The 27,703-nt window shown below is 42.6% G+C and overlaps 1 protein-coding gene across 1 annotated transcript; it reads left to right on the top strand.

Moving 5' to 3' along the window:
* Window positions 1–21,866, top strand: LOC123733234 (enhancer of rudimentary homolog). The gene is made up of 4 exons (XM_082958384.1): window positions 1–156; window positions 4,773–4,860; window positions 8,269–8,389; window positions 21,022–21,866. Exons 1-4 carry the CDS (start codon window positions 154–156, stop codon window positions 21,122–21,124), a joined length of 315 nt encoding a protein of 104 aa, XP_082814510.1. The 5' UTR covers window positions 1–153; the 3' UTR covers window positions 21,125–21,866.
* Window positions 21,867–27,703: the final 5,837 nt, after the last annotated feature.

Below are 27,703 nucleotides of genomic sequence, written 5' to 3'. Positions count from 1 at the left end.
CCCAAGGATCGAGAATAGCACTAACCCTTCTCCACTTCCTAAAAGTAATACTTCCGGTATCAAAGGTCATTTCCGCTCTCGTTGTGCCATCAAATCTAAACCGTGAACCACGAGAAAAATCTTTACTTACTTCAAGGACACGGTGAAGGAATTATGGTTAGTTTTTATTTAATTTTTAATTTTAAATAACATCTATAGATTTGCATTCGAGTAGTTTACCTGGGGAAAATATTGAGTATATTGCTAGCTAGCCTTGTTTTGAAATTGTTCACGCATGTCAATCAACGTTAGCTAGTTTGCTAACGAAGTGAGTCGTTTTTTAAACATATGACTTGTCGTATACCAGCTTCTTATATTACAACATGTTATAATAATGTAAAACGATATATTTCAGTCTGCGTGTTAATTGACCAGCCATTGTCATCCTGTGTTTTATTCCGAGTTAACGCTAACTGTAGCCCTATTGTCATAACTCTGTTCCACTTTACATTACTTTACATTAGTCACTGGACAAAGGCGTCTCATGTAAGGCGGAAGTTTAGTTAAAAATCCCGAAACTCAATCTGAACATTAAAACGCGTCGCTTGCGGTACGGGCTTTGGAGGCTTAATAAGGACCTTCTCTTTCATTATCAGCGAGAAATATAAAAAAAAAGTTAAATAGATACTCTCACCTTGTTAGTGTTCCCACACGGCCATATATCCATGTTACAGCGCATGTTCCCACACGGCCATATATCCATGTTACAGCGCATGTTCCCACACGGCCATATATCCATGTTACAGCGCATGTTCCCACACGGCCATATATCCATGTTACAGCGCATGTTCCCACACGGCCATATATCCATGTTACAGCGCATGTTCCCACACGGCCATATATCCATGTTACAGCGCATGTTCCCACACGGCCATATATCCATGTTACAGCGCATGTTCCCACACGGCCATATATCCATGTTACAGCGCATGTTCCCACACGGCCATATATCCATGTTACAGCGCATGTTCCCACACGGCCATATATCCATGTTACAGCGCATGTTCCCACACGGCCATATATCCATGTTACAGCGCATGTTCCCACACGGCCATATATCCATGTTACAGCGCATGTTCCCACACGGCCATATATCCATGTTACAGCGCATGTTCCCACACGGCCATATATCCATGTTACAGCGCATGTTCCCACACGGCCATATATCCATGTTACAGCGCATGTTCCCACACGGCCATATATCCATGTTACAGCGCATGTTCCCACACGGCCATATATCCATGTTACAGCGCATGTTCCCACACGGCCATATATCCATGTTACAGCGCATGTTCCCACACGGCCATATATCCATGTTACAGCGCATGTTCCCACACGGCCATATATCCATGTTACAGCGCATGTTCCCACACGGCCATATATCCATGTTACAGCGCATGTTCCCACACGGCCATATATCCATGTTACAGCGCATGTTCCCACACGGCCATATATCCATGTTACAGCGCATGTTCCCACACGGCCATATATCCATGTTACAGCGCATGTTCCCACACGGCCATATATCCATGTTACAGCGCATGTTCCCACACGGCCATATATCCATGTTACAGCGCATGTTCCCACACGGCCATATATCCATGTTACAGCGCATGTTCCCACACGGCCATATATCCATGTTACAGCGCATGTTCCCACACGGCCATATATCCATGTTACAGCGCATGTTCCCACACGTCCATATATCCATGTTACAGCGCATGTTCCCACACGGCCATACATCCATGTTACAGCGCATGTTCCCACACGGCCATATATCCATGTTACAGCGCATGTTCCCACACGGCCATATATCCATGTTACAGCGCATGTTCCCACACGGCCATATATCCATGTTACAGCGCATGTTCCCACACGGCCATACATCCATGTTACAGCGCATGTTCCCACACGGCCATATATCCATGTTACAGCGCATGTTCCCACACGGCCATATATCCATGTTACAGCGCATGTTCCCACACGGCCATATATCCATGTTACAGCGCATGTTCCCACACGGCCATATACATGTTACAGCGCATGTTCCCACACGGCCATATATCCATGTTACAGCGCATGTTCCCACACGGCCATATATCCATGTTACAGCGCATGGTTATGGAAGACAGACGTGTAAGCATGGGCTGAACACAAGCTAATAAGGTAGAAAGTGTGGTTCCTTTCAGCTTGTGGATCTGTGTGAAACTGCTACAGTATATTTTGAATTTGAAGGATTGCTGATGAAAGATAAAGGCCATAGGTTTCCACAGCCATATCGCAACCGAGGATTATTGACGTTTCTGAACCTTCAAACACCGGGTCTACCGTCTAGACTGGATGAGGAGCAAATGAGATGGGTCCTGGTGTAACCTACCGTCTGGACGAGGAGGGAAGGAGATGGGTCCTGGTGTAGACTACCGTCTAGACGAGGAGGAGGAAATGAGATGGGTTCTGGTGTAGTCTACCGTCTAGACGAGGAGGAAATGAGATGGGTCCTGGTGTAGACTACAGTCTAGACTGGACGAGGAGGAGATTAGATGGGTCCTGGTGTAGACTACCGTCTAGACTGGACGAGGAGGAAATGAGATGGGTCCTGGTGTAGACTACCGTCTAGACTGGACGAGGAGGAAATGAGATGGGTCCTGGTGTAGTCTACCGTCTAGACTGGATGAGGAGAAAATGAGATGGGTCCTGGTGTAGACTACCGTCTAGACTGGACGAGGAGCAAATGAGATGGGTCCTGGTGTAGTCTACCGTCTAGACTGGACGAGGAGCAAATGAGATGGGTCCTGGTGTAGACTACCGACTGGACGAGGAGGAAATGAGATGGGTCCTGGTGTAGACTACCGTCTAGACTGGACGAGGAGCAAATGAGATGGGTCCTGGTGTAGTCTACCGTCTAGACTGGATGAGGAGGAAATGAGATGGGTCCTGGTGTAGCCTACCGTCTAGACTGGACGAGGAGGAAATGAGATGGGTCCTGGTGTAGTCTACCGTCTAGACTGGACGAGGAGGGAAGGAGATGGGTCCTGGTGTAGTTTACCGTCTAGACTGGACGAGGAGAAAATGAGATGGGTCCTGGTGTAACCTACCGTCTAGACTGGATGAGGAGGAAATGAGATGGGTCCTGGTGTAGACTACCGTCTAGACTGGATGAGGAGGAAATGAGATGGGTACTGGTGTAGACTGCCGTCTAGACTGGACGAGGAGGAAAATGAGATGGGTACTGGTGTAGACTACCGACTGGACGAGGAGGAAATGAGATGGGTCCTGGTGTAGCCTACCGTCTAGACTGGACGAGGAGCAAATGAGATGGGTCCTGGTGTAGTCTACCGTCTAGACTGGACGAGGAGCAAATGAGATGGGTCCTGGTGTAGACTACCGTCGAGACTGGACGAGGAGGAAATGAGATGGGTCCTGGTGTAGTCTACCGACTGGACGAGGAGGAAATGAGATGGCTCCTGGTGTAGTCTACTAATGGGAATAAACTACGTTTAAATCATTCAGACTTTTGTGTTTATCCTGCGATTTAACTTTGACATATTGCAATAGGCCAAGGGCTATTTTTTATGCTTCTCACTGATAGCCGCAGCTTGACATTCAGCTATTTAATATTTACCATATGACTACAATTATAACCAATTAGATTCCAGGAACCTCCTACTGCATTTTCAACCCTTCTGATTAGTCTGACAATACAGCCAATGAAAATCAAGTTCATTTCTTTTTGTTTTTCTTTTTCAATATATTTTATTAAGCCAGTTTGATTGGGTGGGCCAGTATTCAATCTGGGCCCTGCGTTGGCGTCACCTCTGCTTGCAAGATAATGCTGTACCTGTTTTAGTAGCAATTGTCCCACGTTTGACGGTGTCTGTAATCGGTAGATGGTTCTGATGCAAACTTTGTCGTTTTGCATCGCTGAGCAATGCCCCAAAAGTATAAAATCCAATTGTTTGACGCTACCACCCCCTCCAAATCAAAAACCAAACATGGATTCAAAGTTGTCTCGCTTATTGTGCACCAGTTTGTCACTTGTTTGTCTAGCTAATCAGCCTTTCAATTAGGCAACTTCCTGCTGCAGATGGGAGGTAGAATGGAGCGGGTACCATTGACACCCGTGCTTGGTTTGGACTTGGAGAGGTGATGGTAGCGTCAAACAATTGGAATGTAAACTTGGGCACTGCTTGGTTAACAGAGCTGTGTGTGTTATACTGGTTAACAGGGCTGTGTGTGTTATACTGGTTAACAGGGCTGTGTGTGTTATACTGGTTAACAGGGCTGTGTGTGTTATACTGGTTAACAGGGCTGTGTGTGTTATACTGGTTAACAGGGCTGTGTGTGTGTTATACTGGTTAACAGGGCTGTGTGTGTTATACTGGTTAACAGGGCTGTGTGTGTTATACTGGTTAACAGGGCTGTGTGTGTTATACTGGTTAACGGGGCTGTGTGTGTTATACTGGTTAACAGGGCTGTGTGTTATACTGGTTAACAGGGCTGTGTGTGTTATACTGGTTAACAGGGCTGTGTGTGTTATACTGGTTAACGGGGCTGTGTGTGTTATACTGGTTAACAGGGCTGTGTGTGTATACTGGTTAACAGGGCTGTGTGTTATACTGGTTAACAGGGCTGTGTGTTATACTGGTTAACCTGGTATTTTAGTTGTATTAATCTTATTGAAAGTGAAAAGTTGGTTTGAAAACTGACATGATTATGTTCTGTCGTTGTTGCAGTCTCATACGATCCTGTTGGTTCAGCCAACCAAGAGGCCAGAGGGACGGACATACGCTGACTACGAATCAGTCAACGAGGGCATGGAAGGTAAATTATATATATATATATGGAGAGATACCTACTGTAGGTTTACATCTATCTAGTCCAGGGCTCTCCAACCCTGTTCCCTGTTCCTGGAGAGATACCTACTGTAGGTTTACATCTATCTAGTCCAGGGCTCTCCAACCCTGTTCCCTGTTCCTGGAGAGATACCTACTGTAGGTTTACATCTATCTAGTCCAGGGCTCTCCGACCCTGTTCCTGGAGAGATACCTACTGTAGGTTTACATCTATCTAGTCCAGGGCTCTCCGACCCTGTTCCTGGAGAGATACCTACTGTAGGTTTACATCTATCTAGTCCAGGGCTCTCCAACCCTGTTCCCTGTTCCTGGAGAGATACCTACTGTAGTGTTACATCTATCTAGTCCAGGGCTCTCCAACCCTGTTCCTGGAGAGATACCTACTGTAGGTTTACATCTATCTAGTCCAGGGCTCTCCAACCCTGTTCCTGGAGAGATACCTACTGTAGGTTTACATCTATCTAGTCCAGGGCTCTCCAACCCTGTTCCTGGAGAGATACCTACTGTAGGTTTACATCTATCTAGTCCAGGGCTCTCCGACCCTGTTCCTGGAGAGATACCTACTGTAGGTTTACATCTATCTAGTCCAGAGCTCTCCAACCCTGTTCCTGGAGAGATACCTACTGTAGGTTTACATCTATCTAGTCTAGGGCTCTCCAACCCTGTTCCTGGAGAGATACCTACTGTAGGTTTACATCTATCTAGTCCAGGACTCTCCAACCCTGTTCCTGGAGAGATACCTACTGTAGGTTTACATCTATCTAGTCCAGAGCTCTCCAACCCTGTTCCTGGAGAGATACATACTGTAGTGTTACATCTATCTAGTCCAGGGCTCTCCAACCCTGTTCCTGGAGAGATACCTACTGTAGGTTTACATCTATCTAGTCCAGGGCTCTCCAACCCTGTTCCTGGAGAGATACCTACTGTAGTGTTACATCTATCTAGTCCAGGGCTCTCCAACCCTGTTCCTGGAGAGATACCTACTGTAGGTTTACATCTATCTAGTCCAGGGCTCTCCAACCCTGTTCCTGGAGAGATACCTACTGTAGGTTTACATCTATCTAGTCCAGGGCTCTCCAACCCTGTTCCTGGAGAGATACCTACTGTAGGTTTACATCTATCTAGTCCAGGGCTCTCCAACCCTGTTCCTGGAGAGATACCTACTGTAGGTTTACATCTATCTAGTCCAGGGCTCTCTGACCCTGTTCCTGGAGAGATACCTACTGTAGGTTTACATCTATCTAGTCCAGAGCTCTCCAACCCTGTTCCTGGAGAGATACCTACTGTAGGTTTACATCTATCTAGTCTAGGGCTCTCCAACCCTGTTCCTGGAGAGATACCTACTGTAGGTTTACATCTATCTAGTCCAGGACTCTCCAACCCTGTTCCTGGAGAGATACCTACTGTAGGTTTACATCTATCTAGTCCAGAGCTCTCCAACCCTGTTCCTGGAGAGATACATACTGTAGGTTTACATCTATCTAGTCCAGGGCTCTCCAACCCTGTTCCTGGAGAGATACCTACTGTAGGTTTACATCTATCTAGTCCAGGGCTCTCCAACCCTGTTCCTGGAGAGATACCTACTGTAGTGTTACATCTATCTAGTCCAGGGCTCTCCAACCCTGTTCCTGGAGAGATACCTACTGTAGGTTTACATCTATCTAGTCCAGGGCTCTCCAACCCTGTTCCTGGAGAGATACCTACTGTAGGTTTACATCTATCTAGTCCAGGGCTCTCCAACCCTGTTCCTGGAGAGATACCTACTGTAGGTTTACATCTATCTAGTCCAGGGCTCTCCAACCCTGTTCCTGGAGAGATACCTACTGTAGGTTTACATCTATCTAGTCCAGGGCTCTCCAACCCTGTTCCTGGAGAGATACCTACTGTAGGTTTACATCTATCTAGTCCAGGGCTCTCCGACCCTGTTCCTGGAGAGATACCTACTGTAGGTTTACATCTATCTAGTCCAGAGCTCTCCAACCCTGTTCCTGGAGAGATACCTACTGTAGGTTTACATCTATCTAGTCTAGGGCTCTCCAACCCTGTTCCTGGAGAGATACCTACTGTAGGTTTACATCTATCTAGTCCAGGACTCTCCAACCCTGTTCCTGGAGAGATACCTACTGTAGGTTTACATCTATCTAGTCCAGAGCTCTCCAACCCTGTTCCTGGAGAGATACATACTGTAGGTTTACATCTATCTAGTCCAGGGCTCTCCAACCCTGTTCCTGGAGAGATACCTACTGTAGGTTTACATCTATCTAGTCCAGGGCTCTCCAACCCTGTTCCTGGAGAGATACCTACTGTAGTGTTACATCTATCTAGTCCAGGGCTCTCCAACCCTGTTCCTGGAGAGATACCTACTGTAGGTTTACATCTATCTAGTCCAGGGCTCTCCAACCCTGTTCCTGGAGAGATACCTACTGTAGGTTTACATCTATCTAGTCCAGGGCTCTCCAACCCTGTTCCTGGAGAGATACCTACTGTAGGTTTACATCTATCTAGTCCAGGACTCTCCAACCCTGTTCCTGGAGAGATACCTACTGTAGTGTTACATCTATCTAGTCCAGAGCTCTCCAACCCTGTTCCTGGAGAGATACCTACTGTAGGTTTACATCTATCTAGTCCAGGGCTCTCCAACCCTGTTCCTGGAGAGATACCTACTGTAGGTTTACATCTATCTAGTCCAGGACTCTCCAACCCTGTTCCTGGAGAGATACCAACACCAGTTGTATCTAACCTGATTCATCTTGTCAACCAGCTAATTATTACAATCAGGTGTGCTGGGTTTGGAGTTAACTTCCTGTAGGTGTTATCTCTCCGGGAACAGGGTTGGAGTTAAAACCTACAGGAAGTTATCTCTACAGGAACAGGGTTGGAGTGAACCTATAGGAGGGTAGCTCTCCAGGAACAGGGTTGGAGTGAACCTATAGGAGGGTAGCTCTCCAGGAACAGGGTTGGAGTGAACCTATAGGGCGGCAGCTCTCCGGGAACAGGGTTGGAGTGAACCTATAGGGCGGCAGCTCTCCGGGAACAGGGTTGGAGTGAACCTATAGGGCGGGAGCTCTCCAGGAACAGGGTTGAGAGCTCCGCCCCATAGGCTAAATGCCCAGTTCTTGTCCTAATTGAATGCTTAGCGGGGCCTGATCTTAAAGGAGTGGTTTACTACTTCAGCTGCAATGGACTTCCTTATTGTGCACTGTGGAGTAACCAAAAAGGCTAACAATCGTCGTTTTAATGGCGTTGCAATACACGCTGTGTGCAATACATAAAATGACCTAATCATTTTCTCAATTATGCCTAGGCCTGTTTTATCATTTGTGGTGAATTTCGATACCTGTGACAGATTGCACCTAATGTATGACTCTCCTTCCAGGTGTGTGTAAGATGTACGAGGAACACCTAAAGAGAATGAACCCAAACACACCGTCCATCACGTATGACATCAGTCAGCTGTTTGACTTCATCCATGACCTGGCTGACCTCAGTTGCTTGGTGTAAGTCCAAACCGCAGTACATTTTCACACGGATTTCGCTTTGTGTCTGGATTTTCTAACTTTTTCCCCTGAAGTAAACAATCCACGTCAAAGATTTCAAAGCGTAAGTTGATGTATGCATTTTGGGTGGAGTGGGACTTTCCACCACGGCAGCGTAGCCTAGTGGTCAGAGCGTTGGGCCAGTAACCGAAAGGTTGCTAGATTGAATCCCCGAGCTGACAAGGTAAAAATCTGTCGTTCTGCCGCTGAACAAGGCAGTTAACCCACTGTTCCCCGGTAGGCCGTCATTGTAAATAAGAACTTGTTCTTACCTGACTTGCCTCGTTAAATAAAATAATGTGGATGCTACCATGATTACAGATAAACCTTAATGAATCATCCTCTCACCATTACCAATAACAGGGGAGGTTAGCATGTCTTGGAGGTATAATCTCTCACCATTACCAATAACAGGGGAGGTTATCATGTTTTGGGGGTATAATCTCTCACCATTACCAATAACAGGGGAGGTTAGCATGTCTTGGGGGTATAATCTCTCACCATTACCAATAACAGGGGAGGTTAGCATGTCTTGGGGGTATAATCTCTCACCATTACCAATAACAGGGGAGGTTAGCATGTCTTGGGGGTATAATCTCTCATCATTACCAATAACAGGGGAGGTTAGCATGTCTTGGAGGTATAATCTCTCACCATTACCAATAACAGGGGAGGTTAGCATGTCTTGGGGGTATAATCTCTCACCATTACCAATAACAGGGGAGGTTAGCATGTCTTGGGGGTATAATCTCTCACCATTACCAATAACAGGGGAGGTTAGCATGTCTTGGGGGTATAATCTCTCACCATTACCAATAACAGGGGAGGTTAGCATGTCTTGGGGGTATAATCTCTCACCATTACCAATAACAGGGGAGGTTAGCATGTCTTGGGGGTATAATCTCTCACCATTACCAATAACAGGGGAGTTTAGCATGTCTTGGGGGTATAATCTCTCACCATTACCAATAACAGGGGAGGTTAGCATGTCTTGGGGGTATAATCTCTCACCATTACCAATAACAGGGGAGGTTAGCATGTCTTGGGGGTATAATCTCTCACCATTACCAATAACAGGGGAGGTTAGCATGTCTTGGAGGTATAATCTCTCACCATTACCAATAACAGGGGAGGTTAGCATGTCTTGGGGGTATAATCTCTCACCATTACCAATAACAGGGGAGGTTAGCATGTCTTGGGGGTATAATCTCTCACCATTACCAATAACAGGGGAGGTTAGCATGTCTTGGAGGTATCATCTCTCACCATTACCAATAACAGGGGAGGTTAGCATGTCTTGGGGGTATAATCTCTCACCATTACCAATAACAGGGGAGGTTAGCATGTCTTGGGGGTATAATCTCTCACCATTACCAATAACAGGGGAGGTTAGCATGTCTTGGGGGTATAATCTCTCACCATTACCAATAACAGGGGAGGTTAGCATGTCTTGGGGGTATAATCTCTCACCATTACCAATAACAGGGGAGGTTAGCATGTCTTGGGGGTATAATCTCTCACCATTACCAATAACAGGGGAGGTTAGCATGTCTTGGGGGTATAATCTCTCACCATTACCAATAACAGGGGAGTTTAGCATGTCTTGGGGGTATAATCTCTCACCATTACCAATAACAGGGGAGGTTAGCATGTCTTGGGGGTATAATCTCTCACCATTACCAATAACAGGGGAGGTTAGCATGTCTTGGGGGTATAATCTCTCACCATTACCAATAACAGGGGAGGTTAGCATGTCTTGGGGGTATAATCTCTCACCATTACCAATAACAGGGGAGGTTAGCATGTCTTGGGGGTATAATCTCTCACCATTACCAATAACAGGGGAGGTTAGCATGTCTTGGGGGTATAATCTCTCACCATTACCAATAACAGGGGAGGTTATCATGTCTTGGGGGTATAATCTCTCACCATTACCAATAACAGGGGAGGTTAGCATGTCTTGGGGGTATAATCTCTCACCATTACCAATAACAGGGGAGGTTAGCATGTCTTGGAGGTATAATCTCTCACCATTACCAATAACAGGGGAGGTTAGCATGTCTTGGGGGTATAATCTCTCACCATTACCAATAACAGGGGAGGTTATCATGTTTTGGGGGTATAATCTCTCACCATTACCAATAACAGGGGAGGTTATCATGTTTTGGGGGTATAATCTCTCACCATTACCAATAACAGGGGAGGTTAGCATGTCTTGGGGGTATAATCTCTCACCATTACCAATAACAGGGGAGGTTAGCATGTTTTGGGGGTATAATCTCTCACCATTACCAATAACAGGGGAGGTTATCATGTTTTGGGGGTATAATCTCTCACCATTACCAATAACAGGGGAGGTTAGCATGTCTTGGGGGTATAATCTCTCACCATTACCAATAACAGGGGAGGTTATCATGTTTTGGGGGTATAATCTCTCACCATTACCAATAACAGGGGAGGTTAGCATGTCTTGGGGGTATAATCTCTCACCATTACCAATAACAGGGGAGGTTAGCATGTCTTGGAGGTATAATCTCTCACCATTACCAATAACAGTGGAGGTTAGCATGTCTTGGGGGTATAATCTCTCACCATTACCAATAACAGGGGAGGTTAGCATGTTTTGGGGGTATGAACTTTGACCCTCTAACTTTCTCACTCCTTATTCAAGATTCATTCAGGATGATCCATAATCATGGTAGCAGCTAGGGCTGTGCTCATTACATTTTGTCAGATGGTTATTGTCACGCATATGCCTGCCGGTTTTCACAATAATTAACCGTTAATTAACATTAATTAATGTTTAGCTTCCTCAGGTCTCAGCGCATACAAGCCGCTGATGTGCATCTTTGAACCGTTTTTAAAGGAAAATGAAGTCATAAATCCATTCTAATATAGACACATCACAATAAATCTGTTATTTAGTTTAGGCAGGTCAACAAAAAAAACTAAAATAAACATGATATGAAGAAAATGTATTTCAGCAGATTCGAATGAGTCTGTCTACCGTGTGTTATCTGGCAATGCACCAGGCTGTAGACTAGTTAATCTAGCAGACAATATATGCTTATTTAAGTTTTTTATTTTACCTTTATTTAACTAGGCAAGTCAGTTAAGAACAAGTTCTTATTTTCAATGACGGCCTAGGAACAGTGGGTTAACTGCCTTGTTCAGGAGCAGAATGACAGATTTATACCTTGTCAGCTCGGGGATTCGATCTTGCAACCTTTCGGTTACTAGTCCAACGCTCTAACCACTAGGCTATACAGTGCCTTCAGAAAGTATTCACACCCCTTAACTTTTTCCACATTTTGTTGTTACAGCCCCGATTTTTTAAATTATATATTTGTCCCTGGCCCACACACACAATACCCAATGATGTGAAAGTGGAATTATGTTTTTCAAAGTTGAGTCTTAAGTATTCAACCCCTTTTTGTTACGGCAAGCCTAAATACGCCCAGGAGTAAAAAAATAAGTTGCATGGATTCACTCTGTGTGCAATAATAGTGTTTAACATGATTGTTGAATGACTACCTCATCTCTGTACCACACGTACAATTATCTGTAATGTCCCTCATTCGAACAGTGAATTTATGTATTGTATAACGACACAGTCATTATTTTCATTCAGGATTTTTTTTTTGGAGGGGGGATCTCATATGTAGGCATTTAATCATGGTGAAGTTATTAGTTACCCTTTTAGATGGTGTATCAATACACCCAGTCACTACAAAGATACAGGCGTCCTTCCTAACTCAGTTGCCAGAGAGGAAGGAAACTGCTCATGGATTTCACCATGAGGCCAATGGTGACTTTAAAAAACAGTTACAGAGTTTAATGGCTGTGATAGGAGACAACGGAGGATGGATCAACAACATTGTAGTTACTCCACAATACTAACCTAAATGACAGAGTAAAAAGAAGGAAGATATTCACTAAAGTAAAACAGCAAAGAAATGTACTTTGTCCTGAATACAAAGTGTTATGCTTGGCACAAACACAACATATCACTAACACTACTATAACTATAACCAGTCACTACCACTACCACTACTATAACTATAACCATAACCAGTCACTACCACTACTATTACCAGACACTACCACTACTATAACCAGTCACTACCACTACTATAACTATAACCAGTCACTACCACTACTATAACCAGACACTACCACTACTATAACCAGTCACTACCAATACTATAACCAGTCACTACCATTACTATAACCAGACACTACCACTACTATAACCAGACACTACCACTACTATAACCAGTCACTACCACTAATATAACCAGACACTACCACTACTATAACCAGTCACCACCACTACTATAACCAGTCACTACCACTACTATAACCAGACACTACCACTACTATAACCAGTCACTACCACTACTATAACCAGTCACTACCACTACTATAACCAGTCACTACCATTACTATAACCAGACACTACCACTACTATAACCAGACACTACCACTACTATAACCAGTCACTACCACTACTATAACCAGTCACTACCACTACTATAACCAGTCACTACCACTACTATAACCAGTCACTACCACTACTACAACCAGCCACTACCACTACTATAACCAGTCACTACCACTACTATAACCAGTCACTACCACTACTATAACCAGACACTACCATTACTATAACCAGTCACTACCACTACTATAACCAGTCACTACCACTACTATAACCAGACACTACCACTACTACAACCAGCCACTACCACTACTATAACCAGTCACTACCACTACTATAACTAGTCACTACCACTACTATAACCAGTCACTACCACTACTATAACTATAACCAGACACTACCACTACTATAACCAGTCACTACCACTAATATAACCAGACACTACCACTACTATAACCAGTCACTACCATTACTATAACTATAACCAGACACTACCACTACTATAACCAGTCACTACCACTACTATAACCAGTCACTACCACTAATATAACCAGACACTACCACTACTATAACCAGTCACTACCATTACTATAACCAGACACTACCACTACTATAACCAGTCACTACCACTACTATAACCAGTCACTACCACTACTATAACTATAACCAGACACTACCACTACTATAACCAGTCGCTACCACTAATATAACCAGACACTACCACTACTATAACCAGTCACTACCACTACTATAACCAGTCACTACCACTACTATAACCAGTCACTACCATTACTATAACCAGACACTACCACTACTATAACCAGTCACTACCACTACTATAACCAGTCACTACCACTACTATAACCAGACACTACCACTACTATAACCAGACACTACCACTACTATAACTATAACCAGTCACTACCACTACTATAACCAGTCACTACCACTACTATAACCAGTCACTACCACTACTATAACCAGACACTACCACTACTATAACCAGTCGCTACCACTAATATAACCAGTCACTACCACTAATATAATCAGACACTACCACTACTATAACCAGTCACCACCACTACTATAACTATAACCAGTCACTACCACTACTATAACCAGTCACTACCACTACTATAACCAGTCACTACCACTACTATAACTATAACCAGTCACCACCACTACTATAACCAGTCACTACCACTACTATAACCAGACACTACCACTACTATAACTATAACCAGACACTACCACTACTATAACCAGTCACTACCATTACTATAACCAGACACTACCACTACTATAACCAGATACTACCACTACTATAACCAATCACTACCACTACTATAACCAGTCACTACCACTACTATAACCAGACACTACCACTACTATAACCAGTCACTACCACTACTATAACCAGACACTACCACTACTATAACCAGTCACTACCACTACTATAACCAGTCACTACCACTACTATAACTATAACCAGTCACTACCACTACTATAACCAGTCACTACCACTACTATAACCAGACACTACCACTACTATAACCAGTCACTACCACTACTATAACTATAACCAGTCACTACCACTACTATAACCAGACACTACCACTACTATAACCAGTCACTACCACTACTATAACCAGTCACTACCACTAATATAACCAGACACTACCACTACTATAACCAGTCACTACCACTACTATAACCAGTCACTACCACTACTATAACCAGACACTACCACTACTATAACCAGACACTACCACTACTATAACCAGTCACCACCACTACTATAACCAGTCACCACCACTACTATAACCAGACACTACCACTACTATAACCAGTCACTACCACTACTATAACCAGTCACTACCACTAATATAACCAGACACTACCACTACTATAACCAGTCATTACCACTACTATAAACAGTCACTACCACTACTATAACCAGTCACTACCACTACTATAACCAGACACTACCACTACTATAACCAGTCATTACCACTACTATAACCAGTCACTACCACTACTATAACCAGTCACTACCACTACTATAACCAGACACTACCACTACTATAACCAGACACTACCACTACTATAACCAGTCACTACCACTAATATAACCAGACACCACCACTAATATAACCAGTCACTACCACTACTATAACCAGTCACTACCACTACTATAACCAGTCACTACCACTACTATAACCAGTCACTACCACTACGATAACCAGTCACTACCACTACTATAACCAGTCACTACCACTACTATAACCAGACACTACCACTACTATAACCAGACACTACCACTACTATAACCAGTCACTACCACTACTATAACTATAACCAGTCACTACCACTACTATAACCAGACACTACCACTACTATAACCAGTCACTACCACTACTATAACTATAACCAGTCACCACCACTACTATAACCAGTCACTACCACTACTATAACCAGACACTACCACTACTATAACTATAACCAGTCACTACCACTACTATAACTATAACCAGACACTACCACTACTATAACCAGTCACTACCATTACTATAACCAGACACTACCACTACTATAACCAGTCACTACCACTACTATAACTATAACCAGTCACTACCACTACTATAACCAGTCACTACCACTACTATAACCAGTCACTACCACTACTATAACCAGTCACTACCACTAATATAACCAGACACTACCACTACTATAACCAGTCACTACCACTACTATAACCAGTCACTACCACTACTATAACCAGTCACTACCACTACTATAACCAGTCACTACCACTACTATAACCAGACACTACCACTACTATAACCAGTCACTACCACTACTATAACCAGTCACTACCACTACTATAACCAGTCACTACCACTACTATAACCAGTCACTACCACTACTATAACTATAACCAGACACTACCACTACTATAACCAGTCACTACCACTACTATAACCAGTCACTACCACTACTATAACCAGTCACTACCACTACTACTACTATAACTAGTCACTACCACTACTATAACCAGTCACTACCACTACTATAACCAGACACTACCACTACTATAACCAGACACTACCACTACTATAACCAGACACTACCACTACTATAACCAGTCACTACCACTACTATAACTATAACCAGTCACTACCACTACTATAACCAGTCACTACCACTACTATAACCAGACACTACCACTACTATAACCAGACACTACCACTACTATAACCAGATACTACCACTACTATAACCAATCACTACCACTACTATAACCAGTCACTACCACTACTATAACCAGTCACTACCACTACTATAACCAGACACTACCACTACTATAACCAGACACTACCACTACTATAACTATAACCAGTCACTACCACTACTATAACCAGACACTACCACTACTATAACCAGTCACTACCACTACTATAACTATAACCAGTCACTACCACTACAATAACCAGTCACTACCACTACTATAACCAGACACTACCACTACTATAACCAGTCACAACCACTACTATAACCAGACACTACCACTACTAAAACCAGTCACTACCACTACCACTACTATAACCAGTCACTACCACTACTATAACCAGTCACTACCACTACTATAACCAGTCACTACCACTACTATAACTATAACCAGTCACTACCACTACTACAACCAGTCACTACCACTACTATAACCAGACACTACCACTACTATAACCAGTCACTACCACTACTATAACCAGTCACTACCACTACTATAACCAGCCACTACCACTACTATAACCAGCCACTACCACTACTATAACCAGCCACTACCACTACTATAACCAGCCACTACCACTACTATAACCAGTCACTACCAGTACTATAACTATAACCAGTCACTACCACTACTATAACCAGTCACTACCACTACTATAACTATAACCAGTCACTACCACTACTATAACCAGTCACTACCACTACTATAACCAGACACTACCACTACTATAACCAGACACTACCACTACTATAACCAGTCACTACCACTACTATAACCAGTCACTACCACTACTATAACCAGTCACTACCACTACTATAACCAGTCACTACCACTACTATAACCAGTCACTACCACTACTATAACCAGTCACTACCACTACTATAACCAGACACTACCATTACTATAACTATAACCAGACACTACCACTACTATAACCAGTCACTACCACTACTATAACCAGTCACTACCACTACTATAACCAGTCACTACCACTACTATAACCAGACACTACCACTACTATAACCAGACACTACCATTACTATAACCAGTCACTACCACTACTATAACCAGTCACTACCACTACTATAACTATAACCAGTCACTATCACTACTATAACCAGTCACTACCACTACTATAACCAGACACTACCACTACTATAACCAGTCACTACCACTACTATAACCAGTCACTACCACTACTATAACCAGTCACTACCACTACTATAACCAGTCACTACCACTACTATAACCAGTCACTACCACTACTATAACCAGACACTACCATTACTATAACTATAACCAGACACTACCACTACTATAACCAGTCACTACCACTACTATAACCAGTCACTACCACTACTATAACCAGTCACTACCACTACTATAACCAGTCACTACCACTACTATAACCAGTCACCACCACTACTATAACCAGTCACCACCACTACTATAACCAGTCACTACCACTACTATAACCAGTCACTACCACTACTATAACCAGTCACTACCACTACTATAACCAGTCACTACCACTACTATAACCAGTCACTACCACTACTATAACCAGTCACTACCACTACTATAACCAGTCACGACCACTACCATAACCAGTCACTACCACTACTATAACCAGTCACTACCACTACTATAACTATAACCAGTCACTACCACTACTATAACCAGTCACTACCATTACTATAACCAGTCACTACTATAACTATAACCAGTCACTACCACTACTATAACCAGTCACTACCACTACTATAACCAGTCACTACCACTACTATAACCAGTCACTACCACTACTTTAACCAGTCACTACCACTACTATAACCAGACACTACTACTACTTTAACCAGTCACTACCACTACTATAACCAGTCACTACCACTATTATAACTAGTCACTACCACTACTATAACCAGTCACTACCACTACTATAACCAGTCACTACCACTACTATAACCAGTCACTACCACTACTATAACCAGTCACTACCACTACTATAACCAGTCACTACCACTACTATAACCAGACACTACCACTACTATAACCAGTCACTACCACTACTATAACCAGTCACTACCACTACTATAACCAGTCACTACCACTACTATAACCAGTCACTACCACTACTATAACCAGTCACTACCACTACTATAACCAGTCACTACCACTACTATAACCAGTCACTACCACTACTATAACCAGTCACTACCACTACTATAACCAGTCACTACCACTACTATAACCAGTCACTACCACTACTATAACCAGTCACTACCACTACTATAACCAGTCACTACCACTACTATAACCAGTCACTACCATTACTATAACCAGTCACTACTATAACTATCACCAGTCACTACCACTACTATAACTATAACCAGTCACTACCACTACTATAACCAGTCACTACCACTACTATAACCAGTCACTACCACTACTATAACTATAACCAGTCACTACCACTACTATAACCAGTCACTACCATTACTATAACCAGTCACTACTATAACTATCACCAGTCACTACCACTACTATAACCAGTCACTACCACTACTATAACCAGTCACTACCACTACTATAACCAGTCACTACCACTACTATAACCAGTCACTACCACTACTATAACCAGTCACTACCACTACTATAACCAGTCACTACCACTACTATAACCAGTCACTACCACTACTATAACCAGTCACTACCACTACTATAACCAGTCACTACCACTACTATAACCAGTCACTACCACTACTATAACCAGTCACTACCACTACTATAACCAGTCACTACCACTACTATAACTATAACCAGTCACTACCACTACTATAACCAGTCACTACCACTACTATAACCAGTCACTACCACTACTATAACCAGTCACTACTATAACCAGTCACTACCACTACTATAACCAGTCACTACCACTACTATAACCAGTCACTACCACTACTATAACCAGTCACTACCACTACTATAACCAGACACTACCAGTACTATAACCAGTCACTACCACTACAATAACCAGTCACTACCACTACTATAACCAGTCACTACCACTACTATAACCAGTCACTACCACTACTATAACCAGTCACTACCACTACTATAACTATAACCAGTCACTACCACTACTATAACCAGACACTACCACTACTATAACCAGACACTACCACTACTATAACCAGTCACTACCACTACTATAACCAGTCACTACCACTACTATAACCAGTCACTACCACTACTATAACCAGTCACTACCACTACTATAACCAGTCACTACCACTACTATAACTATAACCAGTCACTACCACTACTATAACCAGTCACTACCACTACTATAACCAGTCACTACCACTACTATAACCAGACACTACCACTACTATAACCAGTCACTACCACTACTATAACTATAACCAGTCACTACCACTACTATAACTATAACTAGCCACTACCACTACTATAACCAGACACTACCACTACTATAACCAGACACTACCACTACTATAACCAGTCACTACCACTACTATAACCAGTCACTACCACTACTATAACTATAACCAGTCACTACCACTACTATAACCAGTCACTACCACTACTATAACCAGACACTACCACTACTATAACCAGTCACTACCACTACTATAACCAGACACTACCACTACTATAACCAGTCACTACCACTACTATAACCAGTCACTACCACTACTATAACCAGTCACTACCACTACTATAACCAGTCACCACCACTACTATAACCAGTCACCACCACTACTATAACCAGTCACCACCACTACTATAACCAGTCACCACCACTACTATAACCAGTCACTACCACTACTATAACCAGTCACTACCACTACTATAACCAGACACTACCACTACTATAACCAGACACTACCACTACTATAACCAGACACTACCACTACTATAACCAGACACTACCACTACTATAACCAGACACTACCACTACTATAACCAGTCACCACCACTACTATAACCAGTCACTACCACTACTATAACCAGTCACTACCACTACTATAACCAGACACTACCACTACTATAACCAGACACTACCACTACTATAACCAGACACTACCACTACTATAACCAGACACTACCACTACTATAACCAGACACTACCACTACTATAACCAGTCACCACCACTACTATAACCAGTCACTACCACTACTATAACCAGTCACTACCACTACTATAACCAGTCACTACCACTACTATAACCAGTCACTACCACTACTATAACCAGTCACCACCACTACTATAACCAGTCACTACCACTACTATAACCAGTCACTACCACTACTATAACTATAACCAGTCACCACCACTACTATAACCAGTCACTACCACTACTATAACTATAACCAGTCACTACCACTACTATAACTATAACCAGTCACTACCGGTTACGAATCATGATGGCAGTCAAATTCTACCTATTTAAGCTAAACGTTCTCATCTGTTGCTTCATGTTCATTGGTTAAAGCAGGGTTTTTGATGCTAGTGGTTGTATTAATTTGGGGATCTATCGCATCCCACAACTGTCCCAGACTATTGTTCCGTCTGTCTCCGCTAGGTACCATGCGGACTCAGACGTACCAGCCCATGTTTTAATATATCGTTCCGTCTGTCTCCGCTAGGTACCATACGGACTCAGACGTACCAGCCCATGTTTTAATATGTCGTTCCGTCTGTCTCCGCTAGGTACCATGCGGACTCAGACGTACCAGCCCATGTTTTAATATATCGTTCCGTCTGTCTCCGCTAGGTACCATGCGGACTCAGACGTACCAGCCCATGTTTTAATATGTCGTTCCGTCTGTCTCCGCTAGGTACCGTGCGGACTCACAGACGTACCAGCCGTACAACAAGGACTGGATCAAGGAGAAGATTTACGTGCTGCTGCGGCGCCAGGCCCAACAGGCTGGGAAATGAGACTAAAGCCCAGTTTCAGAATTACTACATTGCAGACGCCTGATCTCACAACAACCTGGATAGGTGTTTAACATGTCTGCTAAGCACATCTTATGAGAGAGCAATCCGTTGCCCAACCATTGGGTGGATGCAACATCTGCAATGTAGGCTGTCTGGAACGTGACCGATCTATGACATCAGAGGTTATTACGATGGGGTCAGGGTTTTTTTTTTGGGGGGGGGGGGGGGCGTGTTGTGTAGGGTGAATTTGCCCCAAGATGCTTGGGTCAGTTTTTTGCGTTTTCCCTACTAATGGTTTATTTTTGGAGTGGGGAAACTGATCTTAGATCTGTACATAGGGGAACCTTCACTCTGGAGCGTTTGGAAAGGAAAGGTTGAATGATGCTATGAATCAGGATATTTTAGTTTTAACGGAGAAGTTTTCTAGCGGGAGGGGGGGGTAAGGCAGCTTACATTTTGTTAAAAATGTTTGTATTTAAAGAAAATTCCCCCTATTTTAAAAATGGCTTTTTGTCTTTTACTTTCAAATAATAAAAAAAAAGATTATTTGTTACTGTTTATGGTAGTTCTACACTGAGTGAACAAAACATTAGGAACACCTGCTCTTTCTATGCTATAGACTGACCAGATGAATCCAGGTGAATCCTATGATCTCTTATTGATGTCACTTGTTAAATCCACTTCATTCAGTGTAGATGAAGCGGAGGAGACAGGATAATAAAGAAGGATTTTTAAGCCTTGAGACTTGCATTGTGTGCCATTGAGGGTGAATGGGCAAGACAAAATATTGAAGTGCCTTTGAACGGGGGTATGGTAGTAGGTGCCAGGCACACTGGTTGGTGTCAAGAACTGCAACGCTGCTGGGTTTTTTACGCTCAACAGTTTCTCGTGTGTATCAAGAATGGTCCACGACCCAAAAGACATCCAGTCAACTTGACACGACTGTGGGAAGCATTGGAGTCAACATGGACCAGCATCTCTGTGGAACGCTTTCGACAACCGACTAATTGAGGCTGTCCTGAGGGCAAAAAGGGTGTGCAACTCAATATTAGCAAGGTGTTCCTAATGTTTTGTTAACTGTGTGCATTCCTAACGCACTGTGCCCCTTTTATATATATATATATGTCTGAACCTCCTCATATTGATGGATTGTCTCTGAACAGCCATATTGATGGATTGTATCTGAACCTCCTCATATTGATGGATTGTCTCTGAACAGCCATATTGATGGATTGTCTCTGAACCTCCTCATATTGATGGATTGTCTCTGAACAGCCATATTGATGGATTGTCTCTGAACAGCCATATTGATGGATTGTCTCTGAACAGCCATATTGATGGATTGTCTCTGAACAGCCATATTGATGGATTGTATCTGAACCTCCTCATATTGATGGATTGTATCTGAACAGCCATATTGATGGATTGTATCTGAACCTCCTCATATTGATGGATTGTATCTGAACAGCCATATTGATGGATTGTCTCTGAACAGCCATATTGATGGATTGTATCTGAACCTCCTCATATTGATGGATTGTATCTGAACAGCCATATTGATGGATTGTATCTGAACAGCCATATTGATGGATTGTATCTGAACAGCCATATTGATGGATTGTATCTGAACAGCCATATCGATGGATTGTCTCAGAACAGCCATATCGATGGATTGTCTCAGAACAGCCATATTGATGGATTGTCTCTGAACAGCCATATCGATGGATTGCTGCAGTACGGTTTTGGTGGGTTTCACCTATACATTTTGATTTACCATGATGGATCATGGGAGAAGTTCATTAATGCTCCCAATTACCACCTACTGACAACAGTTCAATCAGTTCAAAATTCTTGCTTGTGAAATTGCTCTTTGCTAAGAAGCTATTTTAATTGTAATTTTTGACCATTTTAATTGAGAACAATTACAGTAATGTACTTATTTCCAGGGGTACAACTTTCAGGGGGGGCATGCCCCCCCCCCCTACAATCTGAAACAAAACGAGGCAACGGTGTGCTTTAGGACCATGTGGACACCTCCCAGTGGTCGGGTAGGCTGTTTGGAGTGTTTAAGTAATAATAATTCAAAAGTTATGTTATATCTGCTTTTAATGGCAGTTCTAGTGAAAGTAACCGTATTTATTCTGCATGAAATGTCTCTAGGACAAACAAACTTAACCCTAACCCTAGCTTCTAAAATGAATCCCAGCTCCTAATCCTAAACCTAATTCTAACCTTAACCTCCAAACCTAAACTCAACCCTAATCCTAGCTCCTAATCCTAAACCTAATTCTAACCTTAACCTCCAAACCTAAACTCAACCCTAATCCTAGCTCCTAAACCTAAACCTAATTCTAACCTTAACCCCCAAACCTAAACTCAACCCTAAACCTAATTCTAACCTTAACCCTAACCCCTCTAGAAATAGCATTTGACCTTGACTAACACATTTTTGTTTGTTTACTATTCTTGTACACACACCTTGTTTGCAGGACAACTTGCATCTCATGATGGAGCTCAGAACCGAGGTTTATCTTAGCCGGTACAAAGGTGTTTGCAGTTTTGTAATAAAAAGAGAAGAATTGAAAAGCGTTTTACGCTGAGGTAATTCTATCGTTCATATTTATCAATGTGTTTTTATAATTTGGATAAATCTAATTCTACTTTCAAGTGTTGTAGAAAGTATTTTATACAACAAACGTTCACGTATGTTTCCATATGTCTTATTAAACATGTTCTCTATAGCTAGATTTACATCCAATTCGCGACAGATTTTCATTCGAATATTATAGAATATGTGCGTGATGACGTAGTACATACAAAATGTACTTTTTCGCTTAAGGTTTCATGTACCGAATCAAAACGAAAGTTTCACGTGTTTTCATCGCATTTTCAACTCACAAAAACGGTTGCGTTAAATATGAAATGTGTCGACTCTGGTCTTGGCATCTGCGCTCTATCAGCAGCTAGCAGATACAGTGCAGGTAGGCCGTGCAGGTAGGCGGTGCAGGTGGGAAGTACAGGTAGGATATGCAGGTAGGACATGCAGGTAGGCGGTGCAGGTGGGAAGTGCAGGTAGGATATGGAGGTAGGATATGCAGGTAGGCGAGTCTACATGTTGAGATTATTATGGATAAAAGCGAGAATATTTTTACTTGTCAAAAGGCAGTTATGCATCGATCATCATGTCAGCAGAATAAGAACCTCAATATTTATTGGAAAGGAGCATCAAACTCATCACGTTGGACTTTCACCACCCTGTGACGTTCATCATAACTTATTTCACCTGCCGTCTAATAAACTGCATGTTTTACCGAGTCATAGTGGGAGGACAACACACCATGTCATCACGTGATTCTATATGAGAATTATTATATCCATATTTGAGCATAAAGGTGTTTTCACCGACATTTCTCGCACAATTAATTTTACAGACACAAAAAGATCCCACTATGTCGGATGAACAAATGATCTGTCGGCATTTTTATAAAATTACACAGAAACCTCCTGTTTCCATCACAGCTGTCTTTAAAAACAGTGGATGGAAACGTGTTTATAGACACCGATAAAATTCGTAAATGCACCAGTTCTCATTTTACATTTACATTTTAGTCATTTAGCAGACGCTCTTATCCAGAGCGATTTACAGTAGTGAATGAATACATTTCATGTAATTTCATACATTTTTCTCATCACCAGGGAGTTTTATTCTCGTGCATGGCAGACATGCTAGAGACATAGTTGGTGAATATCTTTCGTTCCGAATGAAGGGCATGTACTGACGCCGAGGCTCAGTAAAACATATAATTTAGAAGATTTGACAGCATTTAATTTAAGAGGACGGAATTGGAGGAACCTTCAGATACATTATGATATTCTGAGAAAACATATGACTGTATATATACACTATATATATATATATATATATATATATAAAAGTATATGGACACCCCTTCAAATTAGTAGCTTCAGCGATTTGTCACATCAGTTGCTGACAGGTGTATAAAATCGAGCACACAACAATGCAATCTCCATAGACAAACATTGGCAGTAGAACGACCTTACTGAAGAGCTCAGTGACTTTCAACGTGGCACCGTCATAGGATGCCACCTTTCCAACATGTCAGTTCGTCAAATTTCTGACCTGCTAGAGCTGCCCTGGTCAACTGTAAGTGGTGTTATTGTGAAGTGGAAACATCTAGGAGCAACAACGGCTCAGCCGCGAAATGGTAGGTGATACAAACTCACAGAACGGGACCGTCGGGTGCTGAAGCACGTAGGGCGTAGAAATCATCTGTCCTCGGTTGCAACACTCACTACCGAGTTCTAAACTGCCTCTGGAAGCAACGTCAGAATAATCATGGTTCAGGCCCCTTAGTTCCAGTGAAAGGAAATGTTAACGCTACAGCATACAATTACATTCTAGACAATATTTTGCGTCCACCTTTGTGGCAACAGTTTCGGGAAGGCCCTTTCCTGTCTAACCCTTCAAAAGAGGACATGTGCTGTCAGTCAAGTAGATCCTTAAATTACCTCTCCGTTTGTTATTGTGCCCTCAGGCTCTGCTGCATTGCCTAGTCCTCTCCGTTGAGAGACCCAGTGATGCCCCTTCAGACCGAGGACCAGCCCCAGAGTCCTGCCTCCTCACCTGGGCACAGCTCTGCTGCCAGCCCCTGAAATACTGGAACTCAGGTCTCACGTGGAGATTCTGGAATTCCGTCCACAACCATGTTGTTCCTCATTGATTGCCCCTCGGAGATAATCTGATTTCTCCGTCATTGTTATCATGGATTCACATACAGAACTGATGTCCTCTCTCAATGGCTTACAGATTTCTGTCATCTTGCCGTTTTCCTGTTTCAACTCATTGAGCTGACCCTGGGAAAACTGCAGACTGTTCTTCAGGTCCTGGACCTCTCTGGTCAGGTCGTCCATGCTTTGATTAGTAGAATCCAACAGTATTTGGACGAAACACTTTAAGCTATTTTCTTGTTGTTGTAACAACTACTTTTGTTCATTTAAAAGATCCTTCAACTGTGATAGAGAGACTGTACTGTCCTCATGGCCTTTGTCATGGTAGCAACGTAGGCTACGCTGTTACTCATCGCAGTTCCTGACAGGGCAGGTCACAGGGGAGATGGAAACAGCAACAAACAGCAAGGATCTAGACAGTTACAAGCCCGGAACAATCCGCAGTACCAGCCACAGTGCCTTAGATCGCTGCGCCACCCGGGAGCCACAATGTGAAGTGTTAAAAATGTTCAATAAATTTGTTTTACTGTATCATGTCTACCAATACTTTTAAATGACCACTGAACTGACAGGACTGGATATGTGAAAGTAAATGTAAACTAGAATTATAATGAATGAAATGAAACTCATTCTATTTGTTCATTTAAGAGAATTGGGAGTTAACCTTTGGTATCAGCCATGGTACTTCCTGTATATAGCCATGTTATTACCTGGTACTTCCTGTATATAGCCATGTTATTACCTGGTACTTCCTGTATATAGCCATGTTATTACCTGGTACTTCCTGTATATAGCCATGTTATTATCTGGTACTTCCTGTATATAGCCATGTTATTCCCTGGTACTTCCTGTATATAACCATGTTATTACCTGGTACTCCCTGTATATAGCCATGTTATTACCTGGTACTTCCTGTATATAGCCATGTTATTACCTGGTACTTCCTGTATATAGCCATGTTATTATCTGGTACTTCCTGTATATAGCCATGTTATTACCTGGTACTTCCTGTATATAACCATGTTATTACCTGGTACTTCCTGTATATAACCATGTTATTACCTGGTACTCCCTGTATATAGCCATGTTATTACCTGGTACTTCCTGTATATAGCCATGTTATTACCTGGTACTTCCTGTATATAGCCATGTTATTATCTGGTACTTCCTGTATATAGCCATGTTATTACCTAGTACTTCCTGTATATAGCCATGTTATTACCTAGTACTTCCTGTATATAGCCATGTTATTACCTGGTACTTCCTGTATATAGCCATGTTATTACCTGGTACTTCCTGTATATAGCCATGTTATTACCTGGTACTTCCTGTATATAGCCATGTTATTACCTGGTACTTCCTGTATATAGCCATGTTATTACCTGGTACTTCCTGTATATAGCCATGTTATTACCTGGTACTTCCTGTATATAGCCATGTTATTACCTGGTACTTCCTGTATATAGCCATGTTATTACCTGGTACTTCCTGTATATATCCATGTTATTACCTGGTACTTCCTGTATATAGCCATGTTATTACCTGGTACTTCCTGTATATAGCCATGTTATTACCTGGTACTTCCTGTATATAGCCATGTTATTACCTGGTACTCCCTGTATATAGCCATGTTATTACCTGGTACTTCCTGTATATAGCCATGTTATTACCTGGTACTCCCTGTATATAGCCATGTTATTACCTGGTACTTCCTGTATATAGCCATGTTATTACCTGGTACTTCCTGTATATAGCCATGTTATTACCTGGTACTTCCTGTATATAGCCATGTTATTAACTGGTACTTCCTGTATATGGCCATGTTATTAC

This window comes from Salmo salar, chromosome 01 (assembly GCF_965601325.2).
Source record: "Salmo salar chromosome 01, fSalSal1, whole genome shotgun sequence".
In the NCBI taxonomy this organism is placed as follows: domain Eukaryota; kingdom Metazoa; phylum Chordata; class Actinopteri; order Salmoniformes; family Salmonidae; genus Salmo; species Salmo salar.
The sequence above is the reverse complement of the archived record's forward strand: the minus strand, read 5'-3'. Positions and strand labels throughout refer to the sequence as shown.

Excerpts from the sequence above, each read along its gene's own strand:
- LOC123733234 (XM_082958384.1), top strand. Across the intron at positions 4,861-8,268 it reads AGTCAACGAGGGCATGGAAG|GTGTGTGTAAGATGTACGAG; the intron begins GTAAATTATATA and ends CTCTCCTTCCAG. Across the intron at positions 8,390-21,021 it reads GCTGACCTCAGTTGCTTGGT|GTACCGTGCGGACTCACAGA; the intron begins GTAAGTCCAAAC and ends TGTCTCCGCTAG.